At 31.9% G+C, this 17,752-nt stretch overlaps 1 protein-coding gene across 2 annotated transcripts; it reads left to right on the top strand.

Annotated features, from left to right (window-relative positions):
* Positions 1-2,825: 2,825 nt before the first annotated feature.
* Positions 2,826-17,539, top strand: LOC124352883. Of its 2 annotated transcripts, XM_046802603.1 has the most exons (4): positions 2,826-2,979; positions 5,046-5,493; positions 14,938-15,426; positions 17,029-17,539. In XM_046802603.1, exons 3-4 carry the CDS (start codon positions 14,984-14,986, stop codon positions 17,078-17,080), a joined length of 495 nt encoding a protein of 164 aa, XP_046658559.1. In that variant the 5' UTR covers positions 2,826-2,979; positions 5,046-5,493; positions 14,938-14,983; the 3' UTR covers positions 17,081-17,539. The 2 variants fall into 2 exon arrangements, with proteins under 2 accessions (XP_046658559.1, XP_046658558.1); XM_046802602.1 differs by lacking the exons at positions 2,826-2,979; positions 5,046-5,493 and adding an exon at positions 12,443-12,604.
* Positions 17,540-17,752: the final 213 nt, after the last annotated feature.

Here is a 17,752-nt window from a genome sequence, read left to right as displayed (position 1 = left end):
GCTTATACCTTCCAATTAAAGCTAAATTGGGTACTGCAAACAATTGACATGTATCTTAACATCTGGGCAACCACAAATGGGTTAAAAATGATGGTTGATAGGTCTAATTTGCTGTGGAGGATGACTGTTTGAATGAATTGAGCTCCCTTAGTGTTAAAAGCGGTTACTAGCCTAAACTTTAGTGAGTATTGTCCCTGGACTAGAACTGGCCTTCTTCCAAGGGGACATAACTGAGATGTAGAACCCGCTAACTTTCCTCGTGGGAACTCATCAGGAAGTAGCCCCTACTACTAATCTTACCCATCCTGAAAGTCCTGCCACTCCGGAAGCAAACAAAAGAGTCCTTTTTAAAACTAAGTGCAATGAGATTTTGACAATGGAAGTATTGTGAAGGAAGCAGGATTTTTTCGGACATTTACCATTGTTCAGGGATACGAAAATGATGATAAGAATTTTTTATATGACTGAACGATGTCAAATGTCCGGAAAAATCCTATTTTCTTGAAAAAGAAGATCTCAACAAAATGTAGCACTTATGTGGCAGGTATTCATATGATTTTAAAATGAAAAACCTTACAAAAAAGCATGTACGTACTCAAAATTCTATGTATTGCACAAAAATTTACTTTTTCTCTCCTGATTGGTGCATGACAAAAAGCTCGTAGTTGTGAATAATTTAACTACAAAATTGTACAACTTAATCCTGAGCATTGCCATAATTTTACATTTGAAAGGAATTTAATTCTATTCAATGATATATTGTATATATGGTCTGTGATATACCAGTAATATATAAATATATTCGATATTACATGCAGAAGAGAGATGCCACATATAGTGCAAGAGCCATTTAAGTGAAAAGTACTGTAATACTGTAGCCCGGTTTATGGCAAAGTTTCCCCTGAGATTTCTGTTATTGTAGACGTAATAACATTAAGAACCTAATTTGGTTTCACTTTTATCCATACACAAGAGTCTACTGTCTGATAGTATTGTTAAGATTACCATATCCAATTCCTGAATGCCTAGGTGAACTTGAACGTAAGTTACTTCTAGAGAATGTTTATTTTGTACACAGATATACTATCGATCTCTAGATCATAGGAAATGGTGAACCACCACTGGTAGACAGCTTACCTAAATGGGCAATTCTAGATCCAGGCTCATAATAGTGAACCAGTTTGACTGTATCCTTAAAGAAGAGCCACACCTCTTCCCATACAAGGTAGAAATATGTCATTACACTTTTTTCTGAACAGGGTATCATAGAAGTTGCATGCACAATTTCAAGTCTTTAGTTCATTTCAATCTTGGGATGCTCTGGGAACAGACAGACAGGCAATAATTCAGAAAAGAAATACTTACATCCCCCTGCAGACAAAAGAAAAAATTGCATCCGTTTATTTAACTTTCCAGAGAATAAACTTTGGACCCATGTGGAGATGTATCACATAAATTTTGTTCCGTTTTGTATCCTTTGTTTTCCACCATTGATACAGACAACCACGTTTCAAGTGGAACAGATTTTTAACATTGGATGCAAAATCTATAGAAATGGAGTTTTTTGCAGAAGTTTCTTCAGATTAACTTTGTTTGAGATATCTTGCTAAAAGAATAGTTCACGTTTCTGTTTGTTAAGACGAATCTCATAGCACTGAATAATAAAAGTCTAAACACCATAGTTTAGTGTTATAATCAGCTGATTAGTGAAGCAAACATTCAAACAGGTGATTGTTGTGGCTCACTAGTAGTTCTGTCACATCATTATTTGACTCTTAGCTCAAATTGTAATGAAAGTAACTTTTTCATTACGTTATAGATAAGATGTTTACATTTACAATTTGTAAGATGCCGCCATTTTGAAAATAAAGTTTGTAAAAATTGTTAGTTTTTATTCAATTAGGCCTTTTCGGTAGCCTGTATGCCAAATTTCAATTTATTACAACAAGCCGTTCTCAAATTATAAATATGTAGTTAAATTAAATACAGAAAATAGTGGTTTTACGGGTAGTTATTAAGTTTAAGCATGATATTTTGGTTTGTGCTTGATACAGAAGTAATGTCTGTATAGATTGGTATAGAGTTCTGGGACACTCTGTATAATAATGCTCTGTGTGTTGGGATAGTTATCTACATATGATAGTGTCTCACATGTTTGAATGTCTAATAGATGTATTGAGTTTGTTTACAAATTTATTCTGCTATGTTCCCGTTCCCAACATAGTTACACAAAACACCAATGTAAAAATATTCACTAACACTCAGCCAAATCCTATCTAGTGACATGTACCATCATAAAACTTAGTGTGCCTCATATAGAACTGAGTCTTCATGCGCAATTTCAAGTGTATAGATCAGTTCGTTTTCGAGATATCGTGCGGACAGACAGACATATATAGACATACAGATAGGTAGAAATGAACGATTTTTCAGCTCCAACAGAGACAAGCTTCGCTAAAGATCAGCTAATAAGGACACAATCTATTAGTTAAATCAACATAGCAATGTTTCTCTTAATAAAGCAACTGATCAGTCGCGGTAGTTTTGATTAGGGATCAAAATATCTTAACGAGCAAAGATAAAGAGACTGTAAGACGCTATTTTCAGCCAAATAGTCGGTCTTAATATTGTTGGCTAACAATGATAAAGCTTTTTCTGTCTGACTATGACTTGTATAATTGTATGTATTGTATTGGATTAGATTATTATTAGTTTAGACATAATTTTAGGGCACATACAGTGGTTGTGATCTAATGAAGTGAGTCTGACTGATATGACAGCCTAACTATGGAAAGAATGTTCGTTAAACAGTAATCTGGATCCAGTAGTCCTTCCGGTTAACTAACCTCAAAAGTAACCATTTCAGGTTATGTAGGTTATATTGTGTATGGTTCAATCTGACACCACTGATAACAACAAGACAAGTTACCACAAGTGCTTGCAGGATCATCAGTCAGTTCGGATAAGGCACCACTAATGGTAAGTTTGTTTATTTTACTATCTATTAAAGTTGAACAATCTCCATCTTAGTGTTTACCATATTAAATAAATAAGAAAACAAATTAATCCAAACTGTAGCTTATAGTCTGCTAAAGGATGGTACGGTAACCAATATTTCAACTGTTCTACGATTTTATTCAATAAATAAATATTAGGTAAACTAAAATAAAACTGCAAACATGTTAAAATTTTACTAATAGTACAGGACACTAAATACATATGTATTTTTAATTTAAATGGTTTACCAAATAAAATATAACATCAAAGTTTACTACATGATTTTGATCAAATATACTAAAAATCCATTAGGATGTTTCCACACTAATACTAAAAGTCTTAGGTTGGGGCTTTTGCTTATTGAAGATCCCAGTAAAGCATGAGAGTTTATGTCTGTTTTATCAGTTAATAAGTTGAATGGTTTGGATTTCCTACATTGCGGATTTCTTTATTGTTTATTAGACCTATTATATCATATTTTTAGTCAAATCATAATAAACTGCACAGGTTCAGTTGTTTTAGGTTGTTAGTTTCCAAAAATATAATAGGTATATATGTACGTAGTTCAAATACTTATGAAAACTTATTTATTGCCCTAAAATCCGAAGGCTTAGAAAATATATATATACACACATACAGTAGTTTACACAAACACGCAAATGTGTCTATCATTTTGGGGTTTGTGATAAAGCTAAAAATAATTTCCTTGAGTTTATTAGGTTTGAAATGTGGATTTATAGTTAGAATAAAGATTCTATTACTATTTGCTTGGCTGATACAGATAGGTGGTCTGACACATCCAATATATAATGTTATTAATTCCATGTTATAGCGTTATCTTTATGTTAGAATAATGAATTGTGAACTAAAGCCCTTTTTGAAAATTATTTCATTTCAGACACGTGTTTCAGTATAAACCATCATCAGTGTGAACATTAACCTCTAACTAAATAATAAACAAACAACTAAATATACACATGTAGACCATTTAAACAATGTCAAATTTATATGACACAGTTGTAGTTTTGATTAGTATTCTGTGTTTAATATTTTTTCAAAGATAGGATTTGTATTATTCTTTAGATTGCTATTTAATATGTTGTGAGGATGTGTCAGACCACCTATATGTATCGGTCAATATATATATATTGTATTTTATAATATAATATACACACAGGCGTGTGCAGGGTTCATGATTTGGAGGTGCCTGACATACCAGGGGTGTTGGCGTGTGGTATTCCAACAAAAAGAGGGGTCCGGGCTCACCTCTAGAAAATGTTTGAAAATTGTACTTAAAAATATACATTTTGAAGCTTTTTGACAATTGTACCCAAACATAGATCTCTTGCAAAACACAGCACTATTGTGCAGTACGATAAACATAATTCAAGTGGTGGTGACGAGTGGCAGTAGGAAGTAGGACAGAGAGGGAACAACACATTTCAAACATAACAACTGGGCCTTACTATGCTTTGGTGGGCCCTGGAAAAGATATTCAGCCAGGCCTCGTCATGTCTGTTACTGTACCGTCCGTTGACAAGTTCCCTTCAAATAGACATTTAAAATTGTCTTAAAAAACCAGTCTGAGTTCGGGCCTGCATAACAATATAAATAATACGTAAAACCCGGCACCAGCGAGCCAAATAACATAACTCTTGTACTTTAATACTGGTATAATTTTTTCGCCAAAGTTATATACGATAACAAAAAATCAACTTGTTAGCAGGTACCTATGCACCTTTGACACCCCCCGTACACACCCCAGTGATTATATGTATTGTTTTTATTAAAGGCAATAGCCTAATTTAATTGTAATAAAGATTGATTTAACAAATACTTTTTATGAAATCCAGTGACTGGAGAATTTAACTGGAATGCAAACTAACAGGCATTGTACATTGTATGTGACAGCAGTATATCTGTACAAGTTTTGCTATTCATAGTATACTTATACTTAAAAAGTTATTTTAAAGGGTTTTGACTGTATTTATTTATTTTTACTTATTCTGTTTACGTTTGAGTACTTATTATTTTGTTTACTTTTCCAGATTTTGGTGGAGTATTTTACATTGTTTTCTAAGAACGATTAGTCATGCTAACTCCAGTCAAGAAGCCTCCCGCACCATTCTCAAAAAACGGGTGCAATCACATCCACAACCAAAATTTTGTGATACATCAAATCTTGTTATCTGTTAAACCCAAAACACCAACAAAATCATCTAAATCCAAAACACCTAAAAGTCTTGCTACTCCAACATTTAAAATAGCGCCTGTACCAATACCTAAACACTTTGATAAATCATATAAAACTCCCAAAGCTTTATTTCAACCAATTGTTCTAGAGAATAAAGGAGAGTTTGAAACAGTTGATCTACAAAATAACACAGATGTTCAATCAGTTGCTCTAGAGAATAACATGGAGAAAACATCACAATTATCCCCAGAAATGGTGGGTTGTCCATCTAAGAGTCATCCAGATTCTCTAAGTTTCAAAAAGTAAGTATAGTACAATATTTACGAATTAGATAGATTTTGAATACAAAATGTGCCTATTCCAATTGTTCTCGTGTCAGCACTTAAGTACAATTCCTACATACCGTACATAACCCTCAGAGTCTAAAATCACCCCTTGTTCAAAAGTTCATATATATGTTACAGATTATATATATGCTATATAACGCAGCTTGTGGAAACGATGACCGTCTCAAGAAAAGCCCAAACAAGTTTAAACTTGTTATAAAAATTGATCTCATATAAATATACCAGCTAAGTTTGTTGGCTAGCTCTGCACACAATTTCTGTATAAAAAGATTCATAATATTTATTCAACATTAAAAAAACAATCTCAGTTACAAATGACCGTCATGAAAAACATTTTATATAAAAGCACATGTATTAATCAGCAGCATAAGAAAAATGGATGTAAAATAGTGTAGCTGACTAAAGTTGGTCATTAGCAATTTTTCAAAATTAACACCGTACTTTAGCCTACGTAGAAGGAAAGTGACTCTTAAGAGATTTTTTAAATACTTTCACTGAGTTTACTAGGTTTACTATTAAAGTTCTATAACAACCATTAAAGGTTTTTTTTATTCACAACTCATTTATGGACATAGAGGAAAAGTAAAAAGTGTTTGAATTACATATAATACTTCAAATTTGTCATATCTTGAATAGTTTTTGAGATTTCAATTATACGTAAATCCATTAAGAAATGAATTATTAATTTTCAGGTATCACAAAATTTACTTATTCCTTCCAACTGATCTGAAAGGACTATTTTGTTCTTCAGCAACTAATAAACACAATCATACCATACTGCTCTTGATCTTTAAAAATTATTAGTATGTGTTCACATTAAAACCATGTATATTTCACATTGCATGGAAATTGAAATCTGTATTTATAAGTTAAAAACTTTATACTGACCTGTGCTAAGTGATTTCTGATTAGTTAGTTATACCTGTACAAAACACACTGACTCATGAGCCACAGTCAGTATGTTAATATTATCAATTTTTTTAACAACTCGTTTCACTTGCATCCCAACAAATTTCGGATTGTAAATGGAAAATCTTAACTCTTGTTGAAAAAGCTGTATTCAAAAGTGAAAATATCTAAAAAAACAGTAGGTCTTTGATTCATTAACTTCTATGAACTTTTTATTAAGAGTTATGTTGCAAAAAGAAGTATTTAACCATTTTAACTACCAAGTGGCACAGTGTCTAATATTAGCATTGTCATCATACATTACTACTAAACTGTAACCACTATAATTAACATGTCATCTCAGAGGGCAGCTTTGTACAAAAATGTGTTCATATTAACATTAAGTAATGGTTAAACAAATCTTTATGTAAACTGTGCGAAAGCAAAACTTACAAATAGGAAAGTTGACCTTATAAAGTGAACATATTATGTGATTCAATTGATCTAAAACTTTTAGCACAAATTCAACAAATAACTTAAGATTAAACTGTAGTCACATTGTTTCAATACACTAGTTATAATAAAATAAACATGGTAATAATATAAAAAAAAACATTCCATAATGATGTATGACATCATATCTCCTCTCTACATTAGTTTTAATCAGAGATCCTTTTACCTATTTTAAAGCCTTCTTCCCAATTCTCTGGTGTTTAAACTGGAAGAAATCCACAGTTGAGGAAAAAAATGAATATTTTGATCAAAAGCTAGGATCTAGTGTTAACCTTATGAATGGTATAAGATATGACTAAATAGATTCTTTAAGATGATTCACAAGCTTGTAAGGAACGAACTTGTAATTAGATTTAATAATAAAACATTTGCCCAACTCCTATATGAATCACAAATAATGCAAGAGCATAGGTAAACAACCGTCTGACCTAGTATATTGTTAACACTAATGGCACAGGTGAAACTATATAAGTATAAATAATCTATTACAGTTTTTCAAATACAATTTGTATGACAAGTGCATGAAAGCTATTGTTCTACTAACTGCCACATCAAGTACGAATTAGATAGATTTTGAATACAAAAAGTGCCTAACTTCTACATATAATATGTGCAAAACTAGTTAGAAGAGTATCCACACTACCATAAGAAAAATGGATGTAAAATAGTGTAGCTGACTAAAGTGGGTCATATTAGTAGTATACATTGACTGTATGTTGTTTTTTTTTTACCTACTTCTCAGTGCAAATTTTGTAACCATTGCGGAACCACCTAATACAGTTTTTTGTTTGTTTATTAATGTCTTATTTGATTAGCTTTAGCAAATCCTATCTCTCAGGTGACTAGCAAAATTTCTCTTTTGTCTGTTTTTCTGCATGATTTATCAAGAACAGACTTTCATATGGATTTGAAATTTTGCATGAAGCTTCATTTCTGTATAGTCAACATCGAATTTGAGTTCAGGGATTGTCTCTTCATGGGATTTGGTTAAGCGTTAGCAAATATTTGTATGTTGGTTTTATAGCAATCATGATAGCAACGAGAAAATCACAGAATAAACATTTGTAATCAAACTAAGCAATCAATTTGTATGACATTTAAAAAATGTTTACAAGAAGGGATGAATTCTAAAAGGATTTAATCAATCTTTAAAACCATTCCCTTCCCATAGAAAAAGATGACTAAGGGAACTTGTGGTTAACTGAGTAGTGGTCAAAATTGTAGAACAAAATGTTGTCAAGGGACATCAGTTAAACTTTCTGGCATATAGAAGGGAAATAGACATAACAAATAACAAGAGAACGTCTGCAGAGATTTCACTGGGAGAGCTGATGATTACATGGAAAAAATATCTGACCTTTTACACTGATTCAATTGACAAGTTAGAGATGGCACAGTTTCAAACCCTGCCCTTCACCGCCTTCACCAGAATTTTAGTATTAGTACACTCCACCTGTATTTTATTCTATTTGGTAAGTCCAAGGACGTAGCGAGAGGGTCCAAGGGGTCAGCCCCCAAAGTTTTCAATTTTTTCAATTACTTTTTTAGTAAATGATTATTATTATTTAAATAATTCAGTATTACTGACATGTACTGCTGAAAGATCGTTCTCAACAATGAAATGGGTCAAGAACTTTATAAGGAGCAAAATGGGGCCTTACTCTCTGTGCACTCAGGGAAAATATAAGTTGTCTGGACCCCTCCAAAATTCTGTCCTGGCTATGTTCTTGAGTAAGACCCTTGCAGGTGGAATTAAAAAAATTGTTTAATACTTGACAACTATAAATTTGCATAGTAGAACTTAGTTCACATGTTTTTTTTCTTTGTAGCTTCTTTCAGTGTAACATTTGTTGAACTTCTTCAATAATACAAGGAATTCAGGGGAGGTTCTGCCGAGTCATGAAGCATGTGGACTACTGAAGTCCCAAGCTCAGAGAGATGTCCTGGAAACTCTCCATCTTAACTAACACTGACAGTGACTTCCTGGATAGATTAATGAGTTTTAGTTTTAATATGTATTGTATATTGTGATTGAAACGAAATTACTTACAGGACTTTAATTTTAAAATCTAGTTTGTACTTTTATCATTTGAGTCATATTTCTTGCTCAAGGTATATTTAAGTTTTTATAAGATATTTTGTTGTTGTTGCTTTTGTTTTATGGCAAGAACTCATATATTTGTGTTTTACTCATAGTTGATAGTCGGTTATTTATTGTTATATTAATAAGAAAAAAGCTTTAACATGTAAAATGTTTTAAGTTCTGTGAATGTTCTGTTCTATATTGTCCAATTAGATTTATTGTATTGTGTTAATGTTTAAAATAGTTTATCTTCCTGTAATCTTTAATGCAATATTTCTCAAAGAAGTTGTCTTGTAATTTTAATAATAATCCAATAAATTTGTAGGTTCAATTTTGTTCTCTTCCCTTCATTTTAATTTTATTACATTGTATTCTTAACTTAGTGTGAATTGTTTGTTGGAAAAGAGAACAGGGAAATTATGGTATGGAGAATTGGCTAGTATTGACTATGAAATAATAACCAAATTATAACTTATAATTATACCAAGAACAAAGTTTTTTTTTTTGTATATCTTACAATCTGATTTTTGTTCAACCACTATAAAATTAATTGGGATCATCGACAATCACATAATTCACCTGATATCAATATTTTATCAAAAATAAAATTGAGTAATTTCCAAAAATTACATTAAATGGTAATCAAAATGTTCATTAAAATATATTACTTAAACCTGTAAATAATTTAACTTCTTAATGTTATCTAAAATTGTATAAAGTACTGTCACTAACAGCACATTATTATCATATGAAAAAGCACCACTGATAGTAAAAGGACCATAGACAGGTTAGTGGGGAATGAGAAACGTGAATTATCTTGATGCGGTTTTAGAGGGCATTATTTGTATTAACGTGTAAATGTGAGCCACAATAACAACATTCATACTTGCTATCAGGAGCAAAATGTATCACAAGGATATCCATTAGGCAAACTAGGTGGCAGCTGGAGATAAAAAAGGAAAAATGTGTATAAATTAATGTACTTTCTCACCAAGCAAAAAAGCTAAAAATAATAAAATGGGCTTGCCATAGAATAAGTTCTGTGTTTTTTAATAACATTTTTGTATTAAAGGGGAATAGGAGAGTGTTCGGGTTGGTGATTGGGGGTGGCTAAAAGGGTATTTTACTTATGGCACCAGAATAGCTTGTGCTGGCCCTGTGTAGTGGTAATCTACTATGCATGTTAATTAACCTAGTTCAAGCAAGGTTGTTGTTTATAGAATAAATAAATGGTTAAAAAAATTAAATATCTGATAATTGGTTCAGATTTTAATTATTATTGAAATGAAATAAAATATGTTTATTGTCATTACTATTTAATTGACAATAGTATAGTATAGCATAGTGATTGTAATAGACATAGTCAAATTCACACTTAGCCTTAATCTTAGGTAGTAAACGTTACATGTCAAATTGAAAGGGTACAATGTAAACAAATGAAATAAATTTATAGTCAACAAAAATCAATGACTACAGTAGTAGTAATTAGTAGTATAGTGTAATAATTATGTCCTAATTTAAAATGTAAACAATACATGTAATCAGTTAAAAACACACAAATAAATATAAACATCCAAGTAAGAAACACATTTTTACATAAGATCTTGGAATTAAAATTTACAGATGAGAAATTCCCATTTTCAAATTCAGTTACACAATAAAATGCTTGACTAATCAACCAGTTTTAAATTTTAAAACCGGTTTTAAAACCGTTAATTGGAAGCTTCCTAATATTTAAAGGTAATTTATTAGAAAGTTTTATACAAACAAAGCTAAAAGATTTTTGGGTTTTACATCATTTAGCATTTCTTACATCTAATAGATCTTGACCTTTTAGACCTATCTGTAACAGTAGATTGAATTTCTTGAAATAAAGTTATTTAAGTTTTTCATGACATGGCTGAGACTGTAGAAAATGAATAAACTAGTTAATGGGAGTATGTTAAGCTCGGGAAATATAGTTTGACATGAATCCCAAAGACTCTATCCCCGACACCTGTTTTGTACAACTGACTACTTTTTTTGCCACACGAAAACTTCATGGGCTTTACTGGAATTACCCCAAAGAGTAATGCCATAAAGTAAACAAGAATGAAAAAATGTATAATAGGCTTGAGTCACTGAAACTAAACGAATAACTAAAGAATATTAAAATCCCAGACAATTTATTGTTGGTAAGTACTACTTTCCTGTAAGTGGAATACATTGGAAGAAAAGAAAAGTGGTGACTCTAGCCTGGACAAAAATCCCAGACAATTTATTGTTGGTAAATACTACTTTCCTGTAAGTGGAATACATTGGAAGAAAAGAAAAGTGGTTACTCTAGCGTGGACAAAGATCCCAGACAATTGTTGGTAAGTAGTACTTTCCTGTAAGTGGAATACAATGGAAGAAAAGAAAAGTGTTAAATCTAGTCTGGATGAAGGACCCAGACAACTTTTGGCAATCAGTACCTTTTGATCCTTAAATATTATGTCTCAAGATGTTGTAATACAAAATAATGTGAATGTTTACAACCCTTTCTCCCAGAAAGATGTGATTTAACATCATTTACTAGAAAAGCAAAATAAAACAGTCAAAGGATCAGACAATAGAAATTTGATAGAGAGAGGGTTGAGTGGAGTAGGGTATGGTAGATATTATAAACAAGCTGAGAAATTAAAAATGGAATTAGGTGAATTTTGTGGTTAACGTAATTTTCATTCTATAAATTACAATTCTGCAGAGGGTTTTTATTACCCTATAGTTTTACTCTATTATTGTGCTTTTACATGCTGTGCAGTTTTGCAATGGCCATAAGATTAAATTCAATTTCAGGCAAGTGATCCACAATTTTAAAACTGCTGAATGCCAAACCACCTGCTTCTGGTCTAATATCAAGTTTTGTTAAAATTTATCCTACCTTTTATCTGTATTTCAAGGCTTACTAAAAGGTTTTGTCTAAGAAGTAATATATGAAGATAATACTCCACATTTAATTTGTTAAACTGACCTTTTTTCCAAAACCAGAAACTTAAAAATACATGAAAGTAAGGAGCAGGAATATTCAGCATATTTGATACCAAATAATGAATTTTCTGAATATCACAATATACACATATATGAAAATATAGTAAACAAAGGTACTACCAAAAGCAAACAGAATAAAAACAATATACTGTATATTAAATTAAAAACATGTTGTTCAGTTGTTGTCAATTACACACAACTTTTGTTTATTAAACATTGAATTATTTTGATATACCATAATACACGACAACTTCATAGATTTAAATATGTAAAAGAAATAGTTATTCACAAGTTGAGTTTTTCAATTTATTTTGCCACGGCACTTTCATATTTCAACAAAAAAAAAAAAAGGCTTTGAGTTGGCAATACTGGTTAAAAAGGACTACAATACTAGAAGCTACAGACTTAGAAGGGTTATCTCACTAGTTGGTTAATACAGTGGCTATGATACATTGAGCAGGTTAAGCAGGGAATTTCAAGTAGACATGCTAAATCCTGTTAGATATTGTATTATGTATAACAAAGGAACACATGACTGTGATACATTATAGTTTAGAACAAGTAGCTCTGAAGGTAAGTTTAGAACTTCTTATTCCCTGAATTTAGATTTTTTCCTTTTAAATATTTACTAAATTTTCCATAGCTTTAACACTGTTTCTGCTTAATCTTAAATTTGTTAATCCTTTAAGATTTTTTACTTTGTGAAACAAAGTTACAGTAAAAAACATCAATTTGGATGAAAATATATTTTAAAAGTAACATAAGAAATTTACAAAGATATTATTTCTAACTTTATATAATTAAATGGACTTAAACATTATGTAAAAATAGTTTTTTATTGATATATAGCTTGTTAATCTCAAAAGTTGGCCTTAGGTGTTACTTTTTTAAACTGGTCCACAATAGGCAGTGTTCAGTCTGGACACAACCGGTAGCTTTTTCTGAACATACTTTATATACTACTGTAGGTTAACCTTTTTTCTCTATAGGATCTTGTCCAGGACGTATATAACCGTAAATCCCAAAAGTTGGAAAATAACAGTAATGTATTTCAACAGTAATATTTATTGAAAATTTGTGTATTATACGAGAGAAAAGTTATACAAATAAGTAAAATATATACACCTGTTAGTCGATTTTGAGGCAAACTCTAAGAAGCACCATCAACAGTTTCAGCAAATGTCCCTGTTTTTTAAACTAGAGCTTTACTAACAGCTGAGTAACAGGTAATTAGGACCAGCTGCAATAAATGTGATCAGACTCAATTGTGTTACAATGAAAAATACGCACATTATGTCTACTAAAATCATTACTGGAATCCAAGGATTCCAAAATCAAGACATATGAACTTAACCAATAAACATAACCAGAATGTTTGAATCAGATAATATGCTGACTGAGCTAAACAGTAGAATTAAATAATGAGGCTCGAGCTATACTTAGGCTCCAGATACAATGTGTTGAAGACAATGTCCCCTCAAACACTGCATACTAGGGCCTCAGGCTGTTTTGGACACTTGAGTTTTGAACAGTTTCATTAGTTATGTGTGATTAGCTAGTAGGAGGATTCATGGGTGTACTCAGCGAGGGGCAAGAGGGGGACAGCCCAATCTCGGAGGCAGGGCCCTACTCAGCTTTTGTTCAAATATTTGGCCGGGTTCCGTCATGTCCTGCCTCTGAACCGCCACCACACCTCTTCACCAACCCCCCCCTATTACCCCACTAAAAACATCTTATTATTTTGTTAATGATAGTAAGATTCAATGGTAAGTTACAATTATTAGATTAAGCTATCTCGTCTGTCGAAACAGTCCCTTCAAACAGACATGTGTTGGGGCCCGTCCCAGACCCCAGTCAAATTGTCCAAAACCACGCTCTGAGTATGGGCCTGCTCCCAGGAGGATTCTTGTCTGGCTGGTTTGTACCTTTCAGTTGAAACTACACACCAAAAACCGGCGTGCACTTCGATCTCAGCAACTCAGCAACCATATGGATGTTCATGAGCAGTTCATCACTAACTGTAGGGAGTTCTCAAAAGATGAGGCAGCACCAAATGTAGCAAAAAGATTAAATGTATACACAGTTGTAATATAAAACAAAATTAGGTTGGGTGGCAGCAAATAATCAGTTGTGTATCATACTGCAAACATACAATAAACATCTAAAACCATATAATTTTAAGACATTTTGGTTTTATTCATCTTTCTGTTTTAAAATGTTACAATCTGTATGACCATAGCTTGCTCCCCCTTCCTAACTTTGATTTTGGTTATTCCTGTGGGAGGATTGCCAGATTGGTAAGATATACAGGTACAAGTAAGTAGGAGTTTCATTAAAATACTTATACATATTCAGTTAATAGAATAGATTGTGTACAAGGATGTTATAAAAGGGGAAAGGACTGGGGGAGCAAGCCTGAAAATAATCTTTTACTTACCACTAAAATAACCCATTATTGGAGGAGATGTATATATTTTTCAAAGTAACACCGTCATGTAACATATCATTTTTAATTCATTGATTTTATTCACAGATGGTAATTTAAATAAAAATGTTATCTTTCTAAAGTCATGGTTTTTAGTATTTTATCTCATAGGCACTGATACAAGTATTATTTCCATTCTGACAGTGTAAGCTTGTCAAGCCAAAAAATATTATCTCTGAAAAAATTGTTCATGTGTTACTTTTAACCGTCCTTTAAACCGGTTAATTTAACAATCCTTTCATTTCAAATCCTATCAAAACCATCAAGGCTGATCATTTATTTCGTAGGGGGAAAATACCTTTATTGATTTTACAAATACTGGGTTGTGTTTTATACAATTAAAATTAGTTCTCACTTGCTAGGTGAATAACTTAATATTGTTTTTTTGTTAATAGATTGACTTAGTTTATTGTTGTTCCAGATTTTATTGTCGAGTTTATAAAGGTAAAAAGAGTTAAGAGTTTAGAATGGCCACTCCAGTGAAGAGACTGACTGTCACAACTTCTCTACAACATGCCACTCCTCGACATTCACCAGCAGCAGCCAAGGCGTCACCTAGAACTCCTGTCACTTCAAACCCTACATCTCCGTGCACACCAACAGCCTTCTCTCCTGTAGGAGTAGTTAAAATTAACAGAGTAAGATCTTCAACAGAACTGTGTTACATGCAAAGAAGATGCTGCCTGGAAATAAATGAAGCGGAAGGAGCTATTGCAGGATACCCAGACGAATTTTCTTCTAAAAATTCATCTACGAGCCCTATGGCTGGAAATTCCAAGGTTTCTCCATATAGAGAATTAAAATATCGTGTTTCACCTCAGAGAACCCGTCACTCAGTTGCGTTGGCACAGCTCCAGTACTCAGATAATATGTATGACACCGTTAACTGTAGAGTATCTCCAAAATTTTGGTAAGTACACATAGCACCTATTTACTTGACCTTATTAAATTTAAAACTTTTAATTGTGTCTTAATAATACCTAATAACCTAATAATAATTTTTACTAATTATTTCATTAATAACTTATAAATTTGGAAGCATTAATTATTTGCAATGGGCAAGCAAATGGCCTTGTGTAACGATTATGATAGTATCCGGTTATAACCAAATCATTGTTACAAGGTGACTTTAAAGGTATACTTCATCTCACAAAAGATTGGGGAAAAGGTGGCAAAACATTATTTTGGCGTGTGGCAAAATGTATACTAAACCTTTATTAGAGAACATTTTCTGTACTAGCTTCTATTTCTAAATATTCCACACCTTTTTATAACATCATATATCTTATGTCTTTGAAAGTTTTATATTCAATGGTATATTTTAATGAATATAGATAGTATTGCTGAGTCAAGCAACATTGAGTTTAGACATAAAGTTGTTGAAACATCCATTTTATACAAAATGATGGATTTGTAAATAGAATGACTCAGTGGGACTTGGATGCTTAGTCCCTTCACGGTTTTTAACTTATTACGTCCATAGCAGTAATGATATTGTTCCTGTTTTATCCTGTTGTCTGCCATAATATTGTGCAATAAGCATTTCTATGATAACCACACATCATGCAAGTAGTTCTGACTTTTCTATTAGATATCAGCACTTCCTTGGTCATCTGTCATGGGTGTTTTTGCACCATGGTGAGTTTACTGTAGTTACAAAGTGCAGACAGCTAATGCATGTTTTTGTTTGATGTCACCTGTTCTGAAGTATTTTATGGTTTTATTTCTAGTGTTTATTGTATGAGTACCAAGGAAATATCCAACGCACAAATAGGCGGTTGGTTTCGCTTAAAATATTCAGCAAAACAACATAGTTTGAGAAAAAGAAAACCATTAAGGGGTTAATATTTCAAATATTGACCAACAATGATTATTTCATACAAAGATCTATTTTTATTTTTATTAGACTCTATTGTAACTCTTGAAGAATGTACAACTACAGATTATTGTCCATTGTCCATTGTCTATTGTCCTTCCAAACTGCTCAAGTACATGCCTATTAGTGGTGTTTTAGAACACCTTTAGGCTGTGTTATTTTTCAAGATAAACATTAGAGAGGATTTCTTAACCTTAACTTTGCATTGTAAAAGTGATCCACTTTTTCATTCTATACTATTCAGCATACTTACTTACTTGATACTTGGTAGCTCCGTCGATGACCGGTAAAACCGGATTGACTGTGTCATTTTACAAAAACTATATGCATAAGCTTGCTGTGATTTTGTATGAACTTTCCTTGTTTTGTATTGCAATTTCAATATGGCACTAAAGATTAAACTTGTGAGTTGATGAGTCTTGACTTCTTATACAGGATTATAGATGCTTGTCAAAATAACAAAATAAAAATCAATCTTTCCTTTAAAAATCGTATTAATGTTTATATTGGTTTTAAAAGTAAGTGGACTTTGCTGGATATCTATTCTCTAGCAATGATTCTATTACTTTGAACTAGGAAATCAGAAACTTAATTCATTGCTAATTAAATATAATTATCTCTTTAAAACATTTGCAGGCCAGCAGAGTCCAGCCGTAGAAGTCTAAATATGGAGGATCTACCTGAGTAATTCAAGGAACTTACCTGCAAATCAATTCCGTCACCATCTCATGTTAACGGATTTCACACAATAGTTTCTCCTTGATTTGTTTTAACCATTTCAAATGTTTGATAAGCAACTAAATACATTTTATCTTGCCACTTAGTAACTTTAACTTTGGTACACTGGACTTAGATATATTTTATTAGAGGACCCGATTGTGTTTATTACCGTAACAGCAAATAAAGTAATTGTATGATAGTTCTATTGTTGCTTATGGTCTGTATTAGTCAATATTGTATTATCAATTTGTGTATTTTATATGCTTTATGATCTCATCATTTTGTTATGTGGCCTCTCAAAGGTGTATCGATAAAGAATGTGTTGTATGAATTAAGTTATATTATATTATTAACCACGATTGATGTTACTTTTAATGTTTATGTGTATTTCGAATTCAAGCTTTTAATAAAACATTGTATTAACTAATAATGGTTTTCATTTTATAAATATCCTCAAAGAAGAAATTTATCCTAAATATACGTAGATGATTGTCATAAACTTACAGTGAATATTTGAGTCTATCATCTTTATGTCACGCATCACAAAAATTTATACTCCCACAAAGTAGCTGTGAGTAATGTTCAAAGTGATAAAAGAACAGGGAACTTCACATAATATGTAACTGATGTGCTGTGATGA

This window comes from Homalodisca vitripennis, chromosome 1 (genome assembly GCF_021130785.1).
Source record: "Homalodisca vitripennis isolate AUS2020 chromosome 1, UT_GWSS_2.1, whole genome shotgun sequence".
Classification (NCBI taxonomy): Eukaryota; Metazoa; Arthropoda; class Insecta; order Hemiptera; family Cicadellidae; genus Homalodisca; species Homalodisca vitripennis.
Note: the sequence above shows the minus strand (reverse complement) of the source record. Positions and strands in the feature narration are given on the sequence as shown.